The sequence below is a fragment of the Chinchilla lanigera genome, unplaced genomic scaffold (assembly GCF_000276665.1).
Source record: "Chinchilla lanigera isolate Chin_1 unplaced genomic scaffold, ChiLan1.0 scaffold00015, whole genome shotgun sequence".
Classification (NCBI taxonomy): Eukaryota; Metazoa; Chordata; class Mammalia; order Rodentia; family Chinchillidae; genus Chinchilla; species Chinchilla lanigera.
The window spans coordinates 20,395,215-20,422,447 of NW_004955416.1; the positions used below are offsets into that span (position 1 = coordinate 20,395,215).

At 49.6% G+C, this 27,233-nt stretch overlaps 1 protein-coding gene across 1 annotated transcript in view; it reads left to right on the forward strand.

Annotated features, from left to right (window-relative positions):
• Positions 1–27,233, forward strand: part of Slco3a1 (solute carrier organic anion transporter family, member 3A1) — a gene marked incomplete at its 5' end in the record, with an annotated part of 296,905 nt that overhangs the window by 208,275 nt on the left and 61,397 nt on the right. Inside the window, 1 exon segment of the mRNA XM_005381597.2 lies at positions 20,366–20,464. Within this exon segment, the coding sequence (XP_005381654.1) occupies positions 20,366–20,464 (99 nt within the window).

The window sequence follows — 27,233 nt, forward strand, 5'->3', positions numbered from 1 at the left end:
ATGTAAAGCCAAATTTGGGGAGAATGAGTCAGTAGTGTCCAAAATGTGGGCAAAGAAGAGAGGTGATTGCCGTCTCTGGGACTGAATGAACGTTTGGGACTTTGCCTCATGGGAAGGACATCTTCAGAAGGGGATCCAAAGGCCTGCATTTTAGCCTTAACTTCCATCTACTTAATCTGACTTCTGTCCTCTGAGCAAGCAGCCCACAGGACTGTGGCTCCCTTAATTACCTACAGTCTCTTCTTTCTAACCTATGTAAATTTCTGCAGTGGCTATCTCTTGTAAAATACAGTAAAACTGTATTGTACATCATTTCTATTAAGTGCTAAAGGAATTTTAAAAAATCACACAGGGCAGGAGAAGCAGGCGGGAGATTGGACGGAAAATTGGCAATGAATTGCTAGTGGTGGTGGCTAGTGCTAGGCCTCTGCTTTTTTGTTTGTTTGTTTTCCTTCCGGTACCAGGAATTGAACTCACGACCTTGCACTTGCCAGGCAGGCGCTGTGCTGATGAGCTAAATCCCCAGCCCCGTGCTGGGCCTCTGGATCTTCATTATTCTAGTCTATTCTCTCTGCTTTTGAATTTGAAATTTGGCGTCAAAGTTGTGTTTCAGAAATGAGTTCTGGAGGTTGTTGTAGCACAGTGTGAATGTACTTAACACTATGGAACTACTCACTAAAAAATGGTTAAGATGGTATATTTTGTTGTTACATAAACTTTATACCACAATTAAATATGTGTAGTTAAGACAGCAATTTAAATCAGCACTATGTAAGATGCAGGGAATGTAGAAAAGCAATAATATCAGAGGGAAAAAAGAAAAGAAAGCCAGGATGCTGAGGATGTGGCTCTTTTGCAGTCTTTTCTTGGAGTTGGTTAGGAACACCTATCTTAGGGAACAGGGCTGTCCCATACTGGGCAGCAGAGGGGTAAAGAGGGAGCTTCGGTGGGGACATTGAAATCGCTGTCCTGGGGCAGCTTGTGCGAGCTGGTTCTGGAGAATGGGGAGTTTACAGAGAGGTAGAACAAGGACAAGCCCTAAGTTCCTTCCCTAGAAGCTGAAGGTCACAGCCTCTCCCTCCCAGGAGCCTAAGGGCACAGCTGGCCCCACATCTGCAGGGGAAGCTGTTCAGAGAGCACAGGCTCCTCTGGTTTGGCTGCGACCTAGTGCAGATTGGAAGGTGTTGAGAGGACAGAGTGGAGGGATGAGGGATTTGGACTTAGGAACGGATGAAGTAGGAACAATACCTCCTCCTCTTGCCCTGCATGTCAGAGACTGAGTCACTGGGAACGCCCTGTCATGCATCTTGGAATCATTGCCGTTTACTGTTGGGTTTCACAGAATGACTGGTGGCCCTGAGCACTCAGTCTGACAGTGTCGGTGGCACCATGGGCTGCAGTGACAGGGCGGAGGCTCCCCGGGCTGCAGCTTCCTTTCTGGCCCTAACTCTTTAGTTGTGCATTCTGGCGACCTGTCCTTCCATCTCGGGGCTCCTGCTGTCCCTCCTTAAAGTGAGGAGCTGAGTGTTCCCTGGCACCTCTGATGGACCCTGTGAGCAGAAGAGTGTACGGAGACAGGCCATCATTGTCTCCGTTTGCGGTCGTCCCTGGGTGGCAAATGACCCTGGATGTGTCTCAGTTCTGATTTGGAGGTCTGTGTGTGACAAGCTGTTGTTCCTTCTTCTGAGTCTTAGTTCTGATTCTTAGCTTAGGACTTGGGAAAGACTTATCCAGGGTCCCAGTGTGGTGACTGCCAGGGTTACAATTAGTGACACAAATCAGTTCTTACCTTGAAGTACTTGTGGGAGAGGCCTGGTTAGCAAAGCAACGCTGGTCCCTCTGTTTTCCTCATAGATTCCTATAGCTTTTCAGTCACTGTAGTTCGTAAGTTTCAAAAGATTTTGGATGGTGCATAACAGGCTTTTTAGAGAAATAAGAAACTCCAAGCATAATACACATAGCCCACCCTTCATTTCTTTTTCTTCACTGGATTTTGAGTCACATACTTAGATGGTTGGCCAGACTCAACCTCAGATTCTTACTTAACCCTCCTCCCTCACCAATCATTTCCTGAGTCCTTGCTCTGGACTTAGTAGAAAGTCTAGGGCATGTGACCCAGTTCGGGGTAGAGCTTTTCAAATGCTGGCAGTGGGTCTCTATTTTTAGACAAAACTGTGTTCACTTTCTGAGACTGCCACAACAAATTTTGACAAACTTGGTGACTTACAGTAACAAATATGTATTTCTCTGTGGCTCCAGAGATCAAAAGTCTGAAACTAATTTGTCAGCAGGGCCATGTTCCTCCCGAAGCTCCAGGGGAGAATCTGTCCCTGCTCATCCAGCCTTTGTTAGGTCCAGGTGCTCTTGTTCATGACTGCTTTCACAGGGCCTCTTCCTCTCCCTCTGCCCCCTCTCTGTGTGTCCACCATAAGGACACTCGGATTTCTGGGCCCACTTGGGTGAGCCAAGATCATCACGTCCCAGGATCCTTAACTGAATTACATCCACAAAGCCCTGTTTTCCAAACAAGGTCTCCCTCCCCTTTGCACCCCACCTCCAGCCCCGCCTACCTTCCAGCATCACTGCTTGCATGGCTCATGCACAGCCTCAGGACCAGCCGAGGCCTGGTGGCTGTAGAGCGGAGATTGTCAGGCTCAGCACTGGTGACACTGTGGTCCTTCTTCTTGTGGAGCATCCTGTGCACTGCAGGCTGCTCATCAGCATCTCCCGTCGCTACCCACCAGATGCCAGAGCATCCTTCATCCCACTGTGACAAGCAAAACTGTCTATGGGCAAGGCCAAGAGTCCCCTGGGGGCAACATTGCCCTGTTGGACCACTGATGTAGAGGAACTACCCTCTCTCCAGCCAGCCTGTTAAGTGTCAGAGCTAGACAGTCATTTTCCTTATAGCAATTTTTTAAAAAAATTTAAAAAGAGGTCCATATCACTATGTGCCCTGGATACCTGGTGGCAGGAGTCCAACAAACGAAGTAATGCAGTCAGAACCAGACTCTTTTCCTTCACAACCATCTCCTCTTTATTTTTGTTTCCCAGCAGAGCCAGAAGTCATTTGCCCAGAAAATGAGGTCCACTGTGTTTGTTTCAAGAATGAGACAGTTGCCCCCGTTCTGTTCTCATGTGGGCCTTGGAGACCTCCACTGGTCACTCTTCCACATGGTCATGGGGTGGTCCAAAGACCTGCCATCCATCTGTCCATCTGCCCTGCTACCTTCCTAAGAGTAGACATTGCTCAGTAACACTTTTCCCCGTTCTCCAATCTGAGTTAGAATCGGAGCTGACATAGTTTGCAAATGTCCCCACAGGAAAATCACTGTTGGCAGAGTTTTTCTACCTCCAGGACTGAGACCCAGGGAAACCCAGGGGTCAGTGCGGATTCTACCTGGGAATCTTGAGCAGGCAGATAACAGAGCAGATGGCCTTCTGAGCGGCCCTTCCTTCCCTGCCCCTCTTTCTGTGCTGTCCCTCCTGTGCCTGTGGAATAGTCAGCGAAGATTCAAAGTCCTCTGGGTCACTGGCCTGTTGAGAGGCTTGAGAAGTTGCTGGCAGTTTGCCCAGGTGAAAAATCCTGGACTCTTAGACTGGAGGACCATCTTGTCTACCTTCCTACCACCCAGCAGGAATGCCCTCCTCTTCCAGCTCAACACCTGGACATGCTCAGTCCCAACCTGAACATCTGTGGTGGTGAGGGGCTCACTACCTCCTGAGACAGCCAGTCCATCTGTGCCAATGCATCTGCTCCAGGAGAGTCACACCTTACATCTGCTTTCGGCTCCTGCTGTGAAACACAGGTGGAGCACCTCTTCCCATGGCAGGGTCTCACTCAAGTTCCTGCTCATTCTTTCTAAGGCTAAACTTCCCTGGCCCTTTGATCTTCTAGATCCTTCCCTCTCCCAGATGCCTTCCAGCAGATAATCAAGTACAGCATGGCCTCTCTCAGTGTGCGTTCTGGGATGACCATGTGAGACTAGGGGGGCCACCCCCTCGTACCCATACGCCGTCAGTGTCCTCCCTGACAGAAACGTGTACTAAGGCTGTCCCTGATATTCTTCCTGCCTCCCAGAGCTAGTGCCCCAAACCTTCTCCAGCCTGTGCTCAAGTTCCCGTATGTGACCACATTTTATCCTGGGAGCTCAGAGTCATGGATTCAGCCTGTTTTGTTGATTTCTGAACCTTGATCTACTGGTAGTGTGGTAGCTTTCCCTCCCCAGTGGGTGTAACAGGCCAACACCTCCGTCGCAGGCATAGCAAACAGGAGGGCCAGGGCTGCCTGGTGTGCCTCCGTGCCTGTGAACTTCATCCTGTGCCGCCTCCCTGCACCTGCTGTCCTGCTTTGCAGCGATTCATGCAGCTGTTACCCCCGCACCAGTGCTTTCCCTCCGGACCCGGTCAGAGAACGGCAGAGGAAATGAAGTTGGTCTGGCATGACTTTTTCCTGCCGAACTCTGTCGACATCTGACAGCGACAGCTCCCTTCTCACAGAACACATAAATCCAGGGCTTAATAATCCATCCTCGGATCTTGCCAGGCTTCAAAATCATTAGCTGTCATGTCAGCAAGCAGCCGTGTCCCCCTTCATGATAAATCAGGGTGAAATTTGCATTTCACACATACCTTGACTGTCTTCCACCCTTCTTCGAGCGGTACTCGAGGTGCAAGGGCACTGCCAGATGTGAGGACTGAGAGGAGTGAGACTGCAGCTGTTCCCTGCAGCTGGTTCACCTGGCTGTCAGCTCTGCCCCCTGCTTGTCCCAGATGGGACCTGAAGACAGCAGCCCTGCCTCCACACAGGAGGGGTTTCCTCAGCTGTGGCCCAGCCATGTGCCTGGACCTGTAAATGTCCGTCCTGCTGGATGCAGGATGCAATTTTGACCGGGGGATTTCTGCGCTGCCTCAGAATCCAAGATTCTGTCCCCGTCTTGTGTCCTGTGCATGACTACTGTCCTTCCGCCCATCTGCCCCTTCCTGTGGCATCCTGTTCAGGGTTCTGGGCCTGAATCTGCTGATAGAGAACACCAAGGGACCTGCCACTGGGTCACCTCCCTGTCCCCGGTGCCTGATTCAGCCGAACTCTGGTCCTCACTAGCCTCCTGGATGCCATGTGTCAGCTGAGAGCTGAGGCAGCTTGGCCTGACCTCCAGGGTATGCCCTGCAGGAGGTCCAGGCCAGCCCCCACCCATCCTGACATCCTCAGCCTGCCCTCAGAGCCTGGCCCACCCAGAACCATGACAGTCCCGGGTCAGCCTGGACTTATGCTACAAAGTAGGGATGCTCTGATGGTGTAAATTGGAAGGAACAGACATTGGCAACTTGTAAGCAGGTTCATCTAGCCAAGCACAGGTAGCTGTGAGGTTGGGGAGCTCAAGCTTGGGGCTGGGGTGATGGAAACTTTCTTTCCCTCTATGGGAGTTTTGGAAATGTTTGTCCTCTTGACAGATACAGAGTGAGAACCTTCCCCAAGGATCACAGAGGAGCAGTGATTCGCCCCACCCCAGGTAGGGAGCTACTTTCCTCATGAGTGGTGACCCTCCTCCTCTGAAGTGGGAAGCACCCTCCAGGCAGGGAGACAGGCTTCCCTGGCACTCACAGGCCTCTGGCTCCCTCTGGTGACAGTGTGAAGGGTCTAAGCATGCACCACCCACCACTGTCTCTGACCAGAACACACTAGTGGAGTGGAGGATGGGTAAACTGATCCCCAGAGACCCCTACACCATGAGGGAGCCAGAAGTTCCCAGTAGAGCCCCATGTGACTGAATCCCGCTCCACCTCCCTCAAGTTACTCAGCTTTACCGCAGCAGGTGGGCCATGCTCAGAGCGGGATCTTCAGAACCCTGCAGAAGCTGGCTCCTGAGAACGTGCAGGAAGGATTTCCTCTGTCAGTGGCAGGTGGGAGGAAGCTCAGAGTCAGGCCCTGCTGGATCAGGGATCCTACTTGGGATCCTGTGCCTGCAGGCTGGTAATCACACTCCTCAGCCTCGGTTTCCTCAGTAAGCAGGAGATGAAGGTGTGTGCATATCTCAGGGTTTGCTGTGAGGACTAAACTGTGTGCGCTGTCTAAAGCACCTGGCCTCCGGCAGGTATTTAAGGAAGAGGGAATTTGTGGCTATGGGTGGTGGCCTCAGTGGGCTGGAAGGGGGTGGTTGTGGGATTTCTGTTTGGGAGTAGTGAGGACAGACTTATGTCACCGTGTCCCCAGTGGGTGAGCATCTGAGCATGAGGTACATGAGAGGGACAGTGCTGACCGAAGACTGTGAATGAACCTGGGAGAGTGGCTCAGTGGTGCTGGGCCTGACCCCAGGGAAGGCTGGCATGGGGCCTTGCCTCTGACTTCATCCCACTGTCTGCCCAAAGCCTGGAGAGAAAGATGGTTCTGGGGTTCTGTAAGCCTCAGCAACTGCAACCACAGCACTTTGTATGGAGGGCCTCCCTGACCCCCGGGAAAAGTCGTGATAGCTTCCCAAACGCTTTGAACATTCAGGCTGTGCCTGTGAAGGTAGCAGGACAGACAGCCCTGCTCCAGGAGATAACTTCTGTAGAAGTGGCCTGCAGCGGCTGGGAAGAGCTGCTAGGCTGGGGTTCAGGAAGCCCAGCATACGAGCAGCGCCCCCTTGTGGAGAGAGGAGGCATGAAACGCACCGTCTCCTGCAATGAGGTCCACCAACCCTGCCGCACGGTTTTGAAGTCCCGCTGGTCTCCCTGCTGCCTCTCCCCTTTTTCTCCTGAGTTTCCACGGCCTGAACCATGGTGTGCAGGTTTATCTTCCAGGTGAGACTCACCTGGGCCCAGGAGCTGTCTTGTCCGTGCAGCAGGCCCAGCACAGCCTGAGCACAGAGCTTCCGTGACCAGCTGTAGCTCAGCCCTCTCCTGAGAAACCACCGTGGCCTCTTTTTCAGGGGTCACATGCCATCGTCCGCCTCACACTCCGAGTTCCCGGCCGCCGCCTTTGCCCCTCGGTCCCCTGGACGGTCCTCTTCCCTTCCTCCTTCGGTTTTCTTAAGTCCTTTCTTCTTGTTCTTATTTAAGCCTCCCACTTAACAAATGAGTTTTCTTAGGCAAGTTAATCTCTCTGTGCCTCATTTTCCCCTGTAAGGCGGGAGTGAATCTGCTGGGCGGGCTGAGGTGAGGCTGTGTGAGATGGGGCATGGCACCCTTGCACTACCTGACCCTTAGCTTTCCAAGCGTCAGCGCCCCCGGCCTCTCCAGCGTATTTCTTGCCAGCAGTAAACCTGTTGCGAGCCCCAGCTCCGGCCCTGTGTTTGAGCGGGGAATTTCCCTGGTCTGCTGCTCTGCGGTGCGGCCACGCGCAAGCGCACACCCTTCCTCTTCCGGGAAGACACTTGGTAACATTCTACAGACTTCCTCAGAGCCTGCCCCCTGCTGGGCACGGTGAGAGGTCCAGGGATGACAGGAGGGCTGGGCCTCTGAGAGCGCCCTGCCGGTCCTGGCCTCCGCCAGTCCTAGCAGCGCAGTGGTGCCCATAAAGCTGCCCTGTACGCGCCCCCTCCTGTATCTGGGGCAGCTTCAGGAATGTCCAGTGACTCACCTTCGGCGTCTGATGTCTCATGCCACCAGACAGCACACTACACATTCCAGTAGTCGTGACAAAGTCCCACAGGGTAGGGCTTAAGCAACGGGAATTTACGTCTGCATGGTTCGAGATGAGATGAAGGCGTCGGCATGGTTGGCATCTGAGGCCTCTCTGTTGGCAGCAGAGGGCCACCTTCTCACTGTGTCCTCGGATGTGCACCCCACTGGCACCTCTCCTCATGTCCACGATACCAGTCACTTTGGACTGAGGTCTACCCCAAGAGCCTCCATTTAACTAAATTTCCTCTGCAAAATGCTTCTGTCCACACAGATTCACATTCTGAGGTACTAGAAGTCAGGGTTTCAACATATGGATTTGTGGGGACCCATTCAGCCCTAACAGGAAGAAAGCAGGGCAAAAGCAACCCATTTTATAGACTAATTTCTGAGGCCCTGATCCCAGACCCTACCATCTCCCCTCTACCTTCTGCTGGAGCCTGGCATGGGAGGCTGACCATGAGGACAGCAGAAAGGGGGCATGTCCTGTATTGCAGAGGCCTGCAGGCGTGGCTTCTGGGAGGACCGTACCATGCGGTCCCCTTGGGAAGATGGCTTTCTCATTTCATCAGTGCAGTCTTGCCCCTCCTGGGTCCCAGCTTTGCCTGGGGCCGTGTGGGCCAAGGGGCGTGCCCTGAGCTCTGCTGCCTGTGAGAACAGCATCCCAATCAGATGCTCCATGGCCGCTCAGGCAGAAAGGCCAGTGCCCTCTGCTGGGGCTGGAGGGAAAGAGAAGTTTTTGCAGAAACCTGACCACGAAGGAGGGCACTCAACCGTACCCAGGCTTCCTGTCTCTCCTAGGCCTGGTTGGGAGTCAGTTCACAGTTCAGCAGCCAGGCACAGGGTCCTTTCTTCAGCTACTGCCCCTATGGGAAAGAGAATACTTTTAACAAATGCGGTGCCCTCCCTGACACAGTAGCATGATAGCGTGCCTAGTCCATGGAACTTGGCAGACACTAAAGAAGGAAGAAGAGGCGAACTCCAGGAAGGCCTCTTGCAGGAGGTGGTCTTTATGCATGATGTGGACTGGTGCTTTGAGCTTTGAAGTCCTGCCAGGACCTGGATGAGGGGGAGAAGCTGGGTCGAGGATGAGCATGGCCCTGCTACACAGCACCAAGACGCTGTCCCTGTGTGTGCACAGGGGTGGCGGCACCCAGGCCTGCTTCAGCGAGGTGCACGAGAGATTCGGGCTCTGCCTCCATGCAGGGTGGCCTCAGTCTGGTCATGCTCAATGATCAACGCCTTTGGCCTTGCAGAGCAGACATCAGATAGGGCCCACGTCCCTCCCTTCACCCGTGCACCCTCAGACGCCTTATGGATACCAGCCACGTCCTTGCTCGGCTCTAAAAACAAAAGCTCAGGTGAGGTCAGGGAGGGCAAAGCGCTCTGCGGCCCCAGGTTTTCGACCCGCTCTCTGCACACTCACCGGAGAGCTCGGAGAAAGCCCAGTGCCCCAGCAGCGACCCGAACAGCTGGGTCAGCGCCTGCATCGCAGGACCTCGACCTTAGCATTCATGTTTAAGTGTCCAAGGTGGGCCTGGCAGCCCAGTCGAGACCCTGCGCTGTACCTGCCCTAAGAGGAGACAGGTATGACACCACAGGAGGGACCCGTGAGCGCGCTCTGTCGCACGCCATGTGGCCTTAGCAATGGGGAGGTCTCATTTGAAAACTGTGCACTGGGGAGAATTCTATTATATGAGCTGTGTACTGAAGCTGGCACGTATTGTGTGTTCAATAACTGCCTCTTCTCCAGTGCTGCCTCAGGCTCAGTTACTTAATGCTGAGGGTAGTGGGCACTAGGTAAACAAGGGTGCCTGTGTTGCAGGAGAGAACTTTCAACTTGTAGCTCTCGAGGCAGGGGATACATTTGGGTAAACGAGGGCACGAGAGGAATGTGACGTTCTGACTGAGGGTTTCAGCCGGGAAGCGAAGGGTAAAGATGTTCAAGGGCCAGGAATTGCTCTTTTCCGGGCTAGTGCTGCCCTCTACTGGGGAAGAACCACAGCCAGCTGGAGCTGGAGTTTTCCTTAGCATTGGAGGGGACCATCCAGGTTTAAAATGAGCCCAGCTAAGTAAAAGACACTGCGGGAAGCCAGTCTTACAGCCCTCCCTCCCAGACTCCTCCTTTCTGAGACACAGAGATCACTCGAGGAAGCATCTGCTCTGTTGCAGGCATTAGATACTTTGCTTGTCTGATGCCTAATTCTCTCTGTTCCACAAAGCTCAGTGCTTGGAAGGGAGTCATCCAAAACCTGAGAAGTGAACCGGGATCCCAGCCTGGTTAGAGCCCAGTCTACCTTCTCTACAGCCCTCTCCACCGGGCCAGGATGTCTGTTGTTTGTGGAAGAACAAGTCCTCAAGGTCTGAGGTCGTATCTGCCCCATCACAAATAAGCTGTGCAGTTCTAGTGGTGACTGACCGACCCTTTGAATTTCTACCTTCTCGTCCACAAAAAAGAACATCCAAGTACCTAACAAGTGGGCCTGAGAATCATTATTTGACCTCAGAAAGGATAAAGACTGAAGACAGTGATTGCCTCAAGATGGTAGGATACGGTGGGCTTTCCCACTTCCTGATTTCATTGCTTTTACAATTAGGAAAACCAAAAGATTAATTAGACAACCCTCCTTCCAAAGAGGTGGAAGCATCTACCCGTGCATGCCAGCCCAGGGAGCTGTTCTAGGAGATCAAACTTTGTTTTGTTTTGGTTAGGTTTTCTGAATTTGTTTCAAGCGAATCTCAAGGTCCCTCCCAAGAAAACTGCAGACTTCCCTGGAAGGGGTCTGAGGTTAAGTCAAGTGCAGTACCCCAGGCTTTGCCCCCTCCCCTGTCCTGCTTAGTGATATGTCCGTCATGGCTAAGAAGCCAGGGCTGTCACCCGAGACCTCAGTGTCCCCAAGTACCCTCAAGGGAAAGATGGGTTGGAAGCAAGAGTCTGGGGGGGTGCTGAGCAAGATGATTCTCAGGTGAATTAAGCTCCCCCCACAACTAAGCATATCCTCAGCCATTTTTAAATAGTTTCTGTTATCAGGCAAGATCTTGCTAGTTGGCCAAGCTGTGCTTGAGCTTGCAATCCTCCTGCCTCAGCCTCCCAGAATACTGGGATTAACCCCACCACCACAACTCATAAGGATGACCCAGTAAGCCACACACATGCAGGTCCCTTCCATTCGCACCTCAAACTTCATTGCAGAGTTTAATTCTAGTCTTGAGGAAAACAATAGAGAGAAAACTTTAGCATGTGTTTCCCTGGATTTCAATCATTGAAGGAACTCTGTTGACTTTTTTAAAAATTACTCTTAAAAAGTAAATGTCCTACACAGAAGCAGACTGGAAGCGCACATGTAAATGACACCAGTGCTGCTCTGTTGCCATGCGAGATGCCGATGTCCTCCGCCTTTGTAATAGTGGAGGATAAAATGTACTGAGTGCTTGCTGTATGCCAGGCACCGTGGAAAGTCCCTGTCACACGCGGATCGCTTCGACCTCAATCCTGCGGGGCAAGTGCTGCTATTATTCCACTTCCAGATAAGTGTGCATCCCAGAGAAGTGAGGTCATTCCCAAGGTCACCCAGCTGGAGCGTGCAGGCCCTGGTCATCGGCCGCTGGTTGGTGTCCTCAGCTGCCGTGCCCGGCGCCCTCTCTGTGCATGCCCTGGGTCAAGTCAGCCTCCAGGGTGCATGTATTTCTTTGAAAGTGAAGAAAATGTGTTTAAATTAATCTATATGTTCTCACTGATGCAAAAAAAAAAAAAAAAAAAAAAAAAAAAAAAAAAAAAGACAACACAGGAGAAAAAGCATTGTACATAGACTAATCTTTATAGGAACCAGGAGAGAAGTTGTTTCTTTATGTGACTGTTTGCCATGTTCTGTAAATAAGCATCTCCTACATAAGTGATCAGAAAAGTAAAACTCATGAAGCAGAAAAGAAAAACTCTGCTGCTAAAAACTTCAACAGAAACAAATAGTAGTTCTGTGTTCCAGGAACCCATGTGAGGTCAAAGACCGCTTAGGAAGTAGGGGTTGTTGTCAGCCCGTTTCACAGAGGGGGACCCTGAGGCCCAGAAGTGCTACAGGTTCTGTCTAGTTGCAGAGTGAGTCGGGGCACTAGGAGAAGCCCCTGGGTTTGGGAGGGTCCCATTTTGCTTTGCTTTCAGCAACATAAAGAGTTCAGGATACCAGGAGGCAGAGCCACGCAGCTCCAGCGTCAGCCGGTGTCCCTCTGTTCTGGCCAGCTGTTTGCAAGGAACCAAGCTGCGTGTCACTTTGCAGAGAGAGATAGGGTTTCCTGGAAAGGTCAGTGTTTTGTCAAAGAGTGCTGCATGCTGCGCTGAAGCCAGCCAATGGTGGCATCTTGGTGGGCAGACCTTGAAGCAAGCAAACAAGCTGGCTGCAGGATCCTCGGCCGGTGGACAGAGGAAGTGAGCATCTACCATGTCTTTGCCTCCCTGTGTTCTGGTACAGGGCAGAGCCATGGAGCATCAGTGGAAACTGATGTTTGTGACATCCTTGGTCTGCTGCGCCAGAGTCACACAGAGCCTCTGCATTGGTTTTCATGTGGGGATGAAAACCAATCTTTATACCCCATAAAATGTCTGATTAGTACCTCCTTTTCAGATACAGGAGCCAATGCAGGGAAGCCTAGGGGCTGGGCCTGGTTTCCCAGCAGCTAAGTGGTGGCTCCAGGAGCCACACACCCCAGCTCTAGAACCCCCTTCGCACATTGCCAGCTGCCTCCTGAGAACTGGAGGGAGCTCACACACCTTGTGGGGGGCATCCATCCACACCAGGGGCCCCGCATTCAGGCAGCTGCCTTTGCACAGCAAAGTTTAGGGTTTGATTTTGCTTGTGTTCCTTAACCTAGCTTATTGTGCTTGAGCTGTTGAGGACCTGGTTGTGCAGAAGATGGACAGAGCAATTAAGCTGGCATCTAGAAGCCATGTATCATGGGTCAAGCTGCTTGGGTGACTGTAGGATGGTGGCGTCTGACTCCCTGCACTGTTAAAGGAACCATGAGATGACAGGTGGGAGTCTCACAGCTCTGTCCTTAGCATCACTCAGAAGCACTCCCCAGAGAGCCATTTGTATGGCTGGACTTGAATCTCATGGGCACAGTCCCGTTTTGTGCACACAGATACACAGCTTAATACACTGTGTTGAAACACTCACTCAGTCTGTAAACAAATGAAGCCCAAGCCAACACCAGAGATCCCTCCCCTCTTCCCCCACCTACTCCTTCCTGATCCGGTATAACCCCCTCCCTGCCCTGCAGCAGTAACCACAGCCCGTGCTTCTATAAGATTCATTTCCCTGGTTTTCTTTATAGTCTCTCCCCCCAGTTATGTAGATCACTACATGGTTTAATTTTGCTCCCTTGAATTCAGTACAAATGTGATCATTCCGGTCTGTGTTCTATTGCTCAGAAATACATCTTCGAGACTGAGCCATAATTTTGATGATTTGCTCTTGACAAGCATCCTGCAGATAATCTGTCTTGCAGTGTAGAGAGCAGAGAGACCAGACTCTAGTATCTGTCTTAACTCAAGGTAGCCATTTGGGTTGTTTCCAAGTTGGGGATCTTACATGCTGCTGGTACAAGCATTCTTGGGTCTATCCCTGTCTTACTTTCTCATTGCTGATACACAATACCTGACACCCACAACTGAAAAGAGAAAAGGTTTATTTTGGCTCACAGTTTGTAGAGGTTTCAGTCCATAGTCAGCTGGCTCCAAAGCAGGACAGCATGGCAGAGGGGCATGGCAGAGGGGGCATATCAAAGAAGAAACAGTCCATGGCAGGGCACGCAGGAAAAAGCAAGGGATCAAGGAAAAAGGAGGGAGATAGACCCTTTCAGGCCACACCCCCAGTGACCCACCTCCTCTAACCAGGCTCCACCCTCCAACATGACATTAGCTATAGACTCATCACTGGACTAATCCACTGATGAGTATCAGACCCTTCTGATCCAGTCACCCCTCCCCAAACCCCACCTGTGAATGCATGAGACTTTAGGGGGGAGTACATCTAGATCATTCCTCCCGTTCATGTTGGCACACTTTCTGTTGGGAATGTACCTGGGAGTTAGAATCAGGGGTCACTGGGTTAGTTCATCTTCAGGTTTTTGGACACTGTCAAAGTTTTGCTGAAGTGATCAATAGATGCTCCTAGCAGCAGTGTACAAGAGTTTCTAATACCTCATTTCCTTGAGGTCAGTCAGGATCATCAGATTCTTCAGCCAGGTGAAAATATAATGGTATCTCACCAGGGTTTGAGTCTATATTCCTCTGAATTACAATGAGTATATTTTTATATTTTCTTGTTCATTTAGGAACTCCTTTTTGAAGTACCTGTTCAGGTTTCCGTCCTTTTTTTTTTTTTTACTATTTTGCCTTTTTCTCATTATTGCATAGAACTTTTAAATAATCTGGATATAAGTCCTTTCATTTTTATGTATGTTATAAAAATATACAGTATATGTTGCACATATACTGTATGTATACATATATGTATATTTTCCCATATGTCTACTTTCTCAATGGCTTTGCTGATGAAGTTATTAATTGTAATGTAGACCAATTTATCAGTCTTTTCTTTGAATGGTTGCTTCCCATGTTTAAGAAGCATTCTACTTTGTCTTCTATCATTTTCTTTTTCTTTTCACATCTCATATAATTTTTGTTTTCATACCTGAGGACTGTGACTTGCCTGGAATTGATTTTTACATGTGTTGTGCAGTATGTTTTTGCTTCAACTTGTTCCAGCACTTTGATGGAAAGAGCCTCCTGTCCCCCACTACTCTGTATACTTTGTTGTAAGTCAGTGTCCACACAGGTACGGATCTCTCCTGGGCTATCTTTTCTGTCTCAGGGAATATTTATTGTTGCTCGGGTCCCATGGCCTCACTGCAAGGAGGAGGAGGCGCAGTGGTGATGAAGGCCCCAGAACTGAGAGGCATGCAGAGAGGCTTGGGGAGGAGCGTGGGATGGGGAAGGCAGCTCGGAGTCTGGGCCCCAGCTCTGTGCCTCTGGGGCTGGCTGCCTTGGCGATCACTTCCAGTTCCTCTGCATGGCTGCTGCTGGCGCTAGTGGCCCCATTCCCAAATCCTGCCAACGGTCAGGGACCATCCTAAGCATCAGCAAGGGGCCACACAAAGAGCATAAGATGAGGAAGCGTCACTGCCCAGGGGACTCAGCATCTACTCCAGAGTCTCAGACCATGCCCCAGTCAACACCAGGTCTGCAGGGCGACCCATGAGAAGTGATCCGTAGTCAAACACAGTACCTAGCACAGAAGCTTCACGCCACACCCTGCTCATGCGCCTTCACGTAGGGGACTGGAGCACTCTTCCCGTGCAGCCCAGCGCTTCCCCAAACTTGCCCAATGACTATAGTTGTTTCCTGTGTTGCTGTAATAAATTACCACAAGACAGTGGCTTTTAAAACAAGTTACCGTACATTTCTGGAGGTCAGAAGTCCACGCAGGGTCTCACAGGGCTGAGATCCTTTCTGAAGGAAGAGTCTGTTTCCTCACCTTTTCCAGCTTCTGGAAGCTGCCCACGAGCTTGGCTCCGAGCTAACCCCGCATCAAGGCCAGCATGACAGGCCAGGGCTTGCCTGCGAGACCGTCTCTCTTTCTCTGCTTGCTTCTGCTTCTGGGCACCTGCCCTCGTTCTTCTGCCTGCCTCTTCCACATTTAAGGACCCTCAAGATTACACTGAGCCATAGGGGCTGGGGATTTAGCTCAGCAGCAAAGCGCCTGACTGGCAAGCGCAAGGTCGTGAGTTCGGTTCCCGGTACCAGAGAAAAACCAAAAAAAAAAAAGATTACACTGAGCCCACAGGGGTAATCTAGGGTAATCTCTTTAAGATTATGTAATTAGCAGCCTTAATCCCATGTGCAATCATAATCCTCCTGGGTCACTTAATGTGACACAGTCCTCAGTCCTTGGTCCTGGGGATGAGGAGTGGGCATCTTTGGTGCCATTATTCTGCTGACCACAGCAGCAGAGTCCACTCACCACCACGCAGCATGTCTAACTGTGTGCAATGCGTGCTGTCTGCAGACCTGGTGCAGTGTGGGCTGTTTCACCATCATGTACTCAGGTCTTGTTCTGCTCCCGGCATTATATTACAGGTTGTTTTATTGCCTTTTGTACCCCGGATACAGCTCCCACAAAGGCAAGTGCTTTTTCTCTTTTGTTCACCGCTATCTCCCAGCTCCTAGCAGGGTGCTTGTCCCATAGTAGATGCTCAGTATATATTTGTTGATTGACTAACAGTGGTCGAAGGTCTCTCCAATAAGACAGCAAGCTTCTTGCAGTTAAAATCTTTGATCAGTTCGTCCCTTCTTCTGCCAGATTCAGAGGTGGCTGATGCTGAGTTTGAAAAGTGTGCGCATGGGAGAAGGAGGGCTCACCAGCAACAGGTGTCTCTGGAGTCGCTTCCTTGAAGAAGTTCTGCAGTCCTTCCTTGGGCTAGCTCAGGGGCAGCCACAGCCTCTTTAACTTCTGAGGATAATCAGTTTCTTGGGCAAATTTACAAGGGAGGTTCGCAAACTTTCTGAGTTCACTTTACCAGTGTCTCACTTATATTTTTCACAGAGCCCCAAGTCCAAGAGCAACAGGAAACAGTTTTGTGTATCACGCTATTAGATTCCAATTTTATGTTCTAACAATGAAACAATAGATTTAAAAAAAAATAATAATGCTTATGTGTTGAAGGAAAAAATACTTTTATCTTCAACTTTTATGACTTCAGGAAGTGAGGCGTGGAGGGCAGCGTGAGCTTTGGAGGGACAGCCAGGAACCCGGGTGCACAGGACCTCCACTGTAGGTCAGTCACAGGTGCCATCTGCTTAACGTGGCTGTGGGCCGGGTGCTGTTCTAACAGCTTTATAAGAATTAGGTCCTTAAATACCACCACAACCCTATGACACCGGTCTCATTCTAACCCCCACCCCTACTGGTGATTGAACTCAGGGCTTTCACACTGTCCTACATCCCTAGCCTTTTTTTTTTTTACTTAGCTAAATTACTGAGTTGCCTACCTTGGGCTCAAACTCGTGGTCGTCCTGCCTCACCCTCCCAAAATGCTGAGATTATGGACAATAATGCCTGGCCAATATTACCCCATTTTACAGATGGGAGAACAGCAGTACAAGGAAATTCAATATTTGGCCAAGCTTCACAGAGCTAGGGAATCAGTGGAGGTGGGATTTGAACCCAGCCCACTGGTGCCCCTCCGTGTCCGGCCTTCTCCTTCATTGGTTGGGAAACTTGGCTTCCAACGCCTCTACACTACCTTGTAGCTGTGTGCTGCGGGGGAGGCAGGGAAACTGTGAGATTTTGCCTCCTGTGCTGGCAAGCTGTCACATCACCTGCATTGGAACCATTGGAAGGAATACAGAAGACATTCCTGTGAAGCACTTTGGATCACACAGCGTTGGAGAAAGAACCTGCCTGCCTTTTTCTCTGGCTGGCTATCCCGGGTTTTTCCTCTTTCCCAGCGTTCCCTCTGCAAGGTGCACGGGAACCCGGCAGGCGGCAGGGGGCAGCACTGGGCCACAGAAGAATCTTCTCTCCCGCCAGGCTTAGAGGTACTCCTGTTCACACAGGGATCTGACCCTGATGGTTTGTTTTCTTGTCCTTTAAGCAAAACATTTAAGGCGGTATTGCTCAACTACTGAGAGTAAAATCACAGCCTGGCGGGGTGAACTCCAGGGAGAGCCGAGAAATCAGATTCAGAAGTAACTTTCTGTGAGAGCTGGGTCTGCCCCACAGGAGCAAAACCAGTGCCTCTCAGTGAGGGTCCCTCCTGATCCCCACTGCTGGACTGTTCTTTGCCGAATTCTGCTGGTGTACCCGGCCTTTTCTCTGGGGAGGAGCCACGTAGAAGAGGGCCCCCAGAGATTTCAAAAGAGGGGGAAAAGCCCTTCACACAAAAATACATATGCTTTACTTCACGAGTTGGCCTGTGACTTGGGTTCTGTCAGGCTTCCTGGCCGTGAGGGAGAACTCTGACCTGTTCAAATGAAAAGTCACCCCTTCCCCCAGAGAACCTGGAGTGGGCACTGCTCCTGGGTTCTGCCCTGCCCTGGTGGCCTGGCTGCTGCCCTTCCGAGCTGCCAGCATGGGTCACTGGCCAGGCTGGGTCCTGCAGCGGCCTGGGGGCAGCAGAGGCAGCAGCCAGAGGCATGTGCTTCCTTCTGTGTCACACCCACACAAGGGCACCCGGGTGGCCCCAGCTGTACCGTGACATCGGGCAGCCCTTGCTCTCTCCTGTCCCCAAGTGGAGCTCACGGCACAATCTCTACAAGGCCTTTCTGGCTCACTGATGACTTTTTCATCCAATACTCACACTTGGTCCTTTGACATGTTAAGTATCCGTGCTCATTTTTATCACTGGGTCTGAAGGGTACGGACCAGTGGCCATGATATCACTGGGAACAGGTAGTTAATTTACATGAAATAAGGCATATTATCATGGGGGATGCTACTGGGCATCGGAAGGGCTGCTGAGAATGTCAATGGTGAGTCAGAAGGGTACTTCCAGCATCCGTGGTGAATGATGTTACTATGCTCTGTCCTGCTCTTCTGAGAAAGCCCAAGCAGTTTGCCTGTTGGGCTGCCTTTAGCAGGCCTGCGATCACACCTCCATCCACAGCCTGGTCTGCAGAAGGTGGTGTGCTGCTGGATTTCACCGCATAGCAGCAGCTCCTCAGTTGGCCAGAGGTGCCGCAAGAGCTTTTGCTGTCTTCCGCTGCCATGAGCTGTTGCCCCTCTGCCATGTGCCACCCTGCTTTGGAGCTAACAATGGACTGAAACCACTATAAACTGCTAGCGAAGTAAACCTTTCCTCTTTTAACCTTAGTTGTCGAGTATTTTGCCACAGCAAGAAGAAAAGTAACTAAGACAGATGGGTTCTCCTCACTAAACCCTCCCCATAAGGGCAGCCCCCAACTGTAACCCATAACTGAAACAAAGATGCCTACATTCCTGACTTTTCCAATAATCTCCTACATGCATGCACACGCGCACACACACACACACACACGCACATACACATATACACACACAGATGCCCGTACACACCACATTCTGTGTTTGTCGATCTTAATCTAGCTACTGTATTAGTAATGTGGCCATTGCTCCTCTCCACTGTCACACACTTTCGTATGTTAAAACTCCTCTTCCGAACAGGAATAACTGCGAGGTGCAGGGCCTCTGGCTGGCCACAGAGTGACTATTCTGAAGCAGCTGAACTTCTGGATTTCTTCAAACTACAGAGTAGGATTTTGCTGATTGTGCAATATCTTACCATCTTGATCATTCTTATTTTCATTTTGTTCATCAAGCATTTCTTATAAGCCGTCTTCCTGTGATCTCCTGGGGGTTCTGGCTTCCTGTCTGTGAGTTGCAAAGACCTGGCTTCCCTGGCTAAATATGTAGAATCCTTTGACTTCTTGTCTATAGTTTCTGAAGTTTGGGGGTTTTTTTCTCCCTCAATTCCGTTTATTCCATGAAAGCCAAGACTTTTTACTACTGGTTCAATGTTAAGTCTTCAATGGTGAGAAGAATGCATGGCTCATAGAAGGAGATTGTTACAGATTGATCAATGGATGAGTATTTCATTGCTTCCACACTGGAGTCACGGAAGAGAACACAGGCAGAGCTAGATTTCTCTTGTGAAGAGGCCAGGCTGGAGAAATCAGCCCCATAGTGCTCCTGTTCCCTGTGGTGACACTGTCTTCCGACCCATGTGGCCCTATTAGCTCCTGCCCCTCAGGGCTGTCTGTTTGGGTTGGAATTACCCATGTATGGATTGTCCTGTTAGATTGCTACCTTCTGAAGAAAGAGGCCACCTCCTTAGTGCTTATTTTTAACCCCCAGGGCCCAAGGAACAGTCAGTGCTCAAGAAATGTCTAACAAACTGAAATTTGGTTAAGTGGATACAGCCTGTGGATTTTAGTTTAGACTCAGTACTTTTCCCAAAATGATCCCAAGTTTTTGCACAGAATTCCAGATATGGTAGCCATCAGAAGATTAAATCTATGCCCAGGGCCTGCTGTCCCCTCAAGTGCTGAGGACAAGCTTAAGTCCTGAACAGCCATAACTAGGTTGACAACAACAGATAGTGACCCCAAATTATGGGGGTGCAAACTACAAAATTGAAATTAATGCAGTATACAATTAACTTTTCAAAGCATACCAGTGTGTGAACTCTGACATTTGCTGAATGTAGTGCTTGTAAACATTTCATTGTATTTGACGATGATTTGTGGCTTAGATTTTTCTCAATTCACAAGAATCTTGAGTTTGCACAATGAATGCTAGAGAATCTTAGCCAGCCATAAATTCAATGAGTTATATAAAGCCAGATAGATGTCAAAGCAAAATTATACAAATCCTTTCAAAATTGTTGATGGTGAAACAACTATTTGATGGTAGATATAGATGTATTTTAATATTGTACATTCAATGTGGGGTGAAGTCCTTTAAAGATAAGGACATTATGGCCTGCAAATCTCTGTCTCTCTCTCTCTCTCAATCCTACAGAATTCTAACATAATTTGTAGTTCTTTAGTGGATTTTCCTAAAATTAGAAATACTGGTTTCCCACTTGATGGATGTCTAGATTTATTCCTGTAATATCATTGGTAGTAATCAGACATCTCAACTGATCAATATAAAATAATCTCCTTGACCTTCACTGACGTTGCTCATTGAATGTCTTCCATGTTTTAATCTAACTTTTCATCTTCTTTCAGGAATCCTGTTCACGATGTTGGTATTTGGACCAGCCTGTGGATTCATTTTGGGTTCTTTCTGTACCAAAATCTATGTGGATGCAGTCTTCATTGACACAAGTAAGGAATAAATCTCAATGTCTACCTATCATCGATAAGCATTTTCTCTATCACAAAGGAAGTTTCTGCGTATTGTACTCTGAAATGTACTAAGCAATAGCCTTGTGTGAGCATCCCAGTGATGAGTCTCTGAGAAAATCAACTTGAAAGAGGAAACAGCTGGGCATAATGGTACATGCCTGTATTCCCAGCCCTCTAGGTAGAGGTTAAGGGAGGATTTCAAATTCAAGAGCAGCCTGGGAGCTTAGAGACTTAGCAGGACCTTGTCTCAATAAAAAGGAAAGACAATGTTTATTTTGGGTCACAGTTTCAGAGGTTTCAGCCCATGTCCAGTTGGAGGCTAGGAAATGAAGAGATGAAGGTGCCAGGGCTCACATCTTCCCTTCATGGGCACACCCCCAATGACCTAACTTTCTTCCCATAGGCCACACCTCCTAAAGCCACACCACCTCCCAGAAATGCCATAGGCTGTGGACCATACCTTGAGCACATGAGCCTTTAAAGGACATTTAAGATCCAAACTATAGGAAGCCTTAATGCTTCTACCTGTATAGCTGCTGGCCCATTTGAGGATGGCTGGAAGGAACATGAGTGCTGGTTCACGGGGCCTGCACTCAATCCCAGGTCCTGCCCGCTTCCATCTAGAAGAAGTTCCCCCATACTTGATTTCACGCCTCAAATCTATTTTCCCACCTGTAAATTAAGGATGCCAATAATCATATCTGCCCCAAGGCTATCTTTTAGAATTAAGTGAGGGGATAGATGAGAAAAGTTCACCCAAGAACATATATAAAAATCTTACTTTTCAACCCAAAGGTTGGTGTGTGTGTTCTAGAAATGTGAAATATAAATGTGCAGTTAGGATCAGTGAGACAAATCATTTGAAAATCCTCTCTGTATATCACTGTTTCTATATCCCATTCAAAGTTATCTTAAACAGCACCTGTGTGATCTTAGCCGGAAGAGGGAGTATATTCCTGGACTGTTATAGGGCCCACAGTCCATAATTCTGGGATTGAACAGTATACTAGTCAGGTGGGCAAGGTCATGCTGTGGTGAAAAACATCTCCAAATCAGTGACTGTAAACAACCAAAGCTTATTTCTTGGTGGTGCTACCTCTCTGACACACAATGGTGGTATTGGGGAGGGTGGGACATGAGCTATCATGATCTCTTTAGAGCCCAGACTCATAGAAGCTCTACCCACTTGTCCAGGTGCCATGGCAGGAAGCAAATCTGTGACAACCCAAAAGTTGGTGTGTGTGCTCTAGAAATGTGAAATATAGTTGCACACTCACCCTTGAAACTTGTGCCCAGAAATCTCACACACACAGATACACACACACATTTTTTACTCATATTTTCTTACCAAAGCTACTCACAGTGTTGTATCGCTTTTCTTTTGCTATGTAGCAAGTCATGTGAAAACAGCATGCTTAGTGAGTGAAAACGGCAGACACTGATCATCTCACAGCTTGTTCTGTGGATCTAGAGTACCGGAGCAGCTTAGTGATCTGGCTCAGATCCTTCAATGGGCCACAGTCAAGCTTCCAGCCAGGTCTGCAGTCACCTGGAGGCCCAACAGGGAGAGGACCTGCTTGGAAGTTCACAGCTATGGCACTGGCAGGGCTTTGAAGGGCCACTTCTGTCCTCTGTGGGGCTCTCTCAGCGGGACTTCCCTGAAGCAAACCACAGTTGAGGATGAGAGAGGACACCAGAGACAGGAGCCATTCAAAGTCCTTTTTTATCACCTCCTCTCAGAAAAGTCTTTTCATTATGGCTTCTGCATACAGTTTGCAAAAAAGCCGGTCCCTTGTTGAGGTCCCCTGCCAAGGAGAAAGATTATTACACAAAGACTTTTTTCTTGAGGTATTGGATAGTGAACCCAGGTCTCTTGCACTGACCATCCCCAGCATTTATTTTTAGTTTTTTTTAAATTTTGAGACAGGGTCTTGCTAAGTCACTAAGCTGCTCAGGCAGGGCTTCAGCTTGTGATCTTCCTGCCTCAGCATCCCAGAGTTCTGGGATGACAGACATGTACAACTACAGCCAGTTTATATGAGGACTTAAATAATGTACTAGTGAGCAGGGATCTTTGGGGAGCATCTGAGAAGCTGCCTCCTACATGTGCCCACAATGCTATTATTGCATGCCTAAAAGAGAATGCTACATTTCTTCATAGTCCAGCAAGCCCCAAAGCCACGTTTCCTTTCTGTTTGAAAACAGGGTGGGAAGCTATTCCAGCTTCTTCTCATGCGGATCTGTTCTCAGGATCAATAAGAGCGCTCAGCCCCTGGGATCCTAATCTATCATCTCTTGACAATGCTAAATTTACTAATTCACCCCAAAGAAATAATGTGGTTTTAAATCCAATCAGGTCGCTTTGTGATTCACTCCATTAATCCCACTGATATATTTACTTGTAGCTAATGATGTTACAAATTTCCAAGTGGAAAATAAAATCAGATGCAGCCTTCTTTATTTATTCTTGTGGTGTAGTGGGTCTGTTCAGGAGTTGATTGGATGGTTGGACGGTATTGTCTTCTAGCAGCTGGCTGGCCCTTTGAGCCCTCTCCTAGGGCGCGGGGCATGCTGGTGAAAGGAGTCAGCTGCCGTGTTGTTTACGCAGACGGAAAACCCAGCTTCACCGCTGCACCAGAGACAGCACAGGACAGGGCTGGAAAGAGGGATGGAGGAGCAATGTCCTAGCGCAGTGGGGAAGCTATGCTGGAGGAGAAGGGAAGTGGCTTGGCGGTGGGTTTTACCCTCAGCAGATCAGTGCTGGCCCCTTGAGGCAAGTCTGTGACTGACCAGCATCTCTGGACCAGAGAGAACCTCAGACATCACTCTCTTGCAACTCTTTCATTTTGCCAGTGAGGAAACTGAGTCCCAGAGAAGGAAGGGAGTTGCCAGTCCGGGGGGATCTGTGCAAAGCTCAGGTCCTCAGAGCCAGCATGCAGGAATTTCCGCTTCGAGGTTCCTTCCCCTCACCAAACTCCCTCCTGAGAATGAAGTAGCGTCTTTCCTCAGGGCCGAGAATGAACAAAGGGCAGACAGGCGGCTGGGTGCTGAGGGTGTCCCCTCACAGTCCCCTCGGCTTGCTGACCTTCAGCCTACGGTGCCATTCCCCTCCCATTCTGTTCAGCGTCTCTGGGCTCTGAAATGACCTCATCCGTAGTCCTGGGCTCAGTGGCGGTTGGGGCCTCCCTGCGTGTAGAGAGATGGGTGCATTTTCTGTCTGCCATCTCCACCCCCGAGTAGGCAGCGGACTTCCCAGTCTGCTTCTAGGGAGGGTCAGAATGCCTGGTGAGTCACGGTCTTTGTCTGCTCCTTCCTGGATGTGCTTGAGAGTCAGTGCTGCTGGTCACCAGCAGAGGGCAGAAGAACATCGTTTATTTTATTCAGTCACAGAATTCTATCGTTTCCAGCAATGTTCATCATTTCCAATCCTGTGGCTCCAATTTGTCATTGCTGAGTGCGCTTTAGCTGTATTTTGGGGAGGCAGTTCTCCACTCATTAGGATCTGCCTCACGTACGTAACACAGAGCCTTCTGGTCTGTCCGGCAAGCGGGCTGCCACCCTAAGCATAAACGTCAGGGGCTGTGCGCACACCCACGTTTCTGAAATTCCAGCTGAGAATGGAGGCCCAGGAAAGGCAGTGGCTAGAATTTGTGGGGAGGCAGCAGAGCAGATCCATAGTGAGCCCTTGCTATGGAGCAGATGGGAGAAAGAACGTTCTCTCCCCTCTTTGAAGGCAGACAACGTTGACGGAGCATCCACGGAGCAAGCCTGCTTGCAACCTGTGGGTAGGTACAGCTGGAAGGACATGGAGAGGCTGCAGCAGGAAGGGCCAGCTGTGTGGGAAGGGGCATCTCCTGCACCTCACCTGTGTGTGCTTCGACACGGGATGCTGCAGCCATCGCCTTTGTTCTGTGTTTGGTCCCTGTCTTGGTTACATTTCTCTCGTTGCTGAGACAAAATACCCAGCGCCCAAAATGAAGGAAGGAAAGGTTTATTTAGCTTGCAGTCTGTGGAGGTTTCAGTCCATACTTGGCTGGCTCCGAGGCAGAAGATAGCAAAGCACCAAGAGCAAAGGGGGGAATAGCAGCCGAACAGCAAAGCAGCCAGAGCAAAAAGGGAGGAATGGCAGCAAGCAGCCTCCTTCCCTCCCTTACATTGTAAACAGGCTACCCCCACCTAAGGGGCGTGTAGCTCTCACATAATCTCCATGCCCTCCTCTTCCACAGGCTCAGGATGTATACCAAGTAAGCACCCTGGCCTCCTGCTGAGTCACTTAGCCAAACCTCTAGACTCCCCAAGTTGACACAATGTATCAACCATAACAGTCCCCCTGTGGCTCCCTTTGCTCCTTGCAAGAATAGATCCATCCCCTCGGAGCTGGGAAGGAAAGGATGGCACCTCCAGAATTTCTCTTTCAGAAAGTCTTTGTATGGGTGAAACTCAGACAAAAAGGAGATCTTGAAAAAAAGGACTTGGTGGGCAGAATATGCTCCTGATCGATGAACTGCCCAGCCTTCACCCATGCATTCAGTAGTGGGAGGAGATTAGGAACAGTGGCAGATTAAATTGATCACAGATTGTCATGGTTGTAGTAGATGTCTCAGTGGGACCTCAGAGCCTTGCTACTCTTAGAGTGCAGGATGAGCTCTTAGATGAAGCACTATCACACAGAGATGAAGTGCTCAGGTGTTGGAAACAGACCTCCAGGAATCCCAGCTACACCCCTTACCAGCTCTGTGATCCTGGGTGCGTTATTCTTCAAGGACCTGTGTGTGGATGACATAGTTAATCCTGCAAAGCACTCAAGACAGTACCTGTCATATAGTAAGCACATAGTAAATGTTAGGCATACCAAGGAATTGGAGAGGTTAACTGATTTCCACAGCTGGTAAGAGAAGAAGCAAGGATTCAACCCCAACCCTGTCTGACCCTAAGGCTTCTTGCTCGGCTGAGTCCCTGAAACCTGAAGTTAGCCAGCAGGCTGCCCGCTTCCATGGACAGAGGCCTTGCTGCAGTGGCTTGACCTCAGCAGCACGTCCACCACGCAGACTGGTCCTAAGACTCGGACCAGCTGGCCCAGCAGGCAGCAGCATGGTGTTTGCAGCTGGAGTGGGTCTGCTTGCTTCCTAAAAAAGGTCAGCATGCTGCGAATCTCCTGCTCTGCCATTCACAGGGCTGGTGCTGCTGCCAAATCCCTCCAGTTTGGGCTAGTGAGCCAATAGCTGGTATCCTGGATGGATGTTCCACGGCCCCTCCACGCTGAGCCCCTCCCCGTCTCTGGTTTCTAATTAGGTTTGTAACTTAATGATACTCTTGGAATTCCTGAGTCCCATAGCAAAACTCTGATAAAATAGGTTAAACAAATAGGTAAATGAACTAAAAAAAAAAAAAAATTGCCAAGAGAGCCATAGCAGTTCTTACACATTAGAATGACCCAGGAAAAAGAAGCAAATATCCCCAGTTTGGTTTGACCTGCTCTTCTTAAAATCCCAGGTATCCTCCTGGGTGGATCAGTTGATGAGTGTTAAACTAGTTTATTCCTTTTCCTGGGGATCTTTCTTTTGACCTCGGAAATGAATACAAAGCTCAATGAGTCCCATTTGTTCGCTTGCCTTCTGCAGAGGAAGCAGACAGATGTCAACAGCCGGCTCAGCTTACCCAATCAAACCAACCAGCAAACTACAGAAGCAAACCAAAAACTCCGGTGCTAAAATGGAAGGGTTGCAAAAATGGATCTTGCACAAAAGGCCTTTTCCATGCCCATCAACACCTAGGCAAAGACAGGCCCCACTGTGTCTTGTCTCATGGCAGAGAGCCATCCCTTCATGGCATCCCAGTGGGCAGCTCTCCTGTTCTGCTCTCCTTCCATTGTCCTCCTGCCCAACTCCCTGCTGGGTGAAGCAGCACATTTCCCAATGTCTGAAAGGGCCAAGGGGTAGACAAGCAGCTGGAGGGGCTCCACCTGTCCCCTCAGGCCCCTGACGATGTCATGCCTTTGCTCAGGCTGTCCCCTCAGCCAGAGATCTTGGCCCCACTGTATTCAACATCTTCCTTCATCCATGTGCCTGATTTCGTTGTCAGTTCACTGACAAAGTGAATGAGACAGATTGGTGCTTTTCAGTTTTGGTCTGGGTATCCTACTGACAGCAGCATTCACTGTAAGGCTGAAACCCCACTGATTTTTTTAAAAAGTCAAGCTATGCACCAGATTAAAAGAAAAAAAAAAGTGAGGAAGTTTTCAAGGCTTGTGCTCTTTTTGTGCCTAAAACAATACTTGTGCCATTCCCACCCCTTCTGGGACCACTGTGGTACTAGAGCAGAAATGTATATTTCCTAAGCCTTTTTTAGTAGTAGTACATCGTGCTACACTAACAGACACTCCAAATCCTCAGTGGCTTCGAATACAAAAGGTTTATATCTTGTTCATACTGAATATCCAGTGCAGGTCAGTGGGGGTTATTTTTTCATTGTGTAACCTGTCAGGGACCATCTGAAAAGGAGGAAACTTGGAGAGTCACACACCAGCTCGTAGATACTTCACAAAGAAGTGACACAGCTCCTCTCTGTTCACCTTTCATGGACAAAACTCGGGCACATGGCCACACTCAACTCCCCAAAGGGAGGGAGGTGTAGTCCCATCCCGTGTGTCCCCAGAAGAGAGAACCCAAATGCTGACGTTGGTGACCTCTACCACACCATTCTTTGCCAACCCACATGGAGAACTCTCTCCCAATGTCAGTCTTTCCAG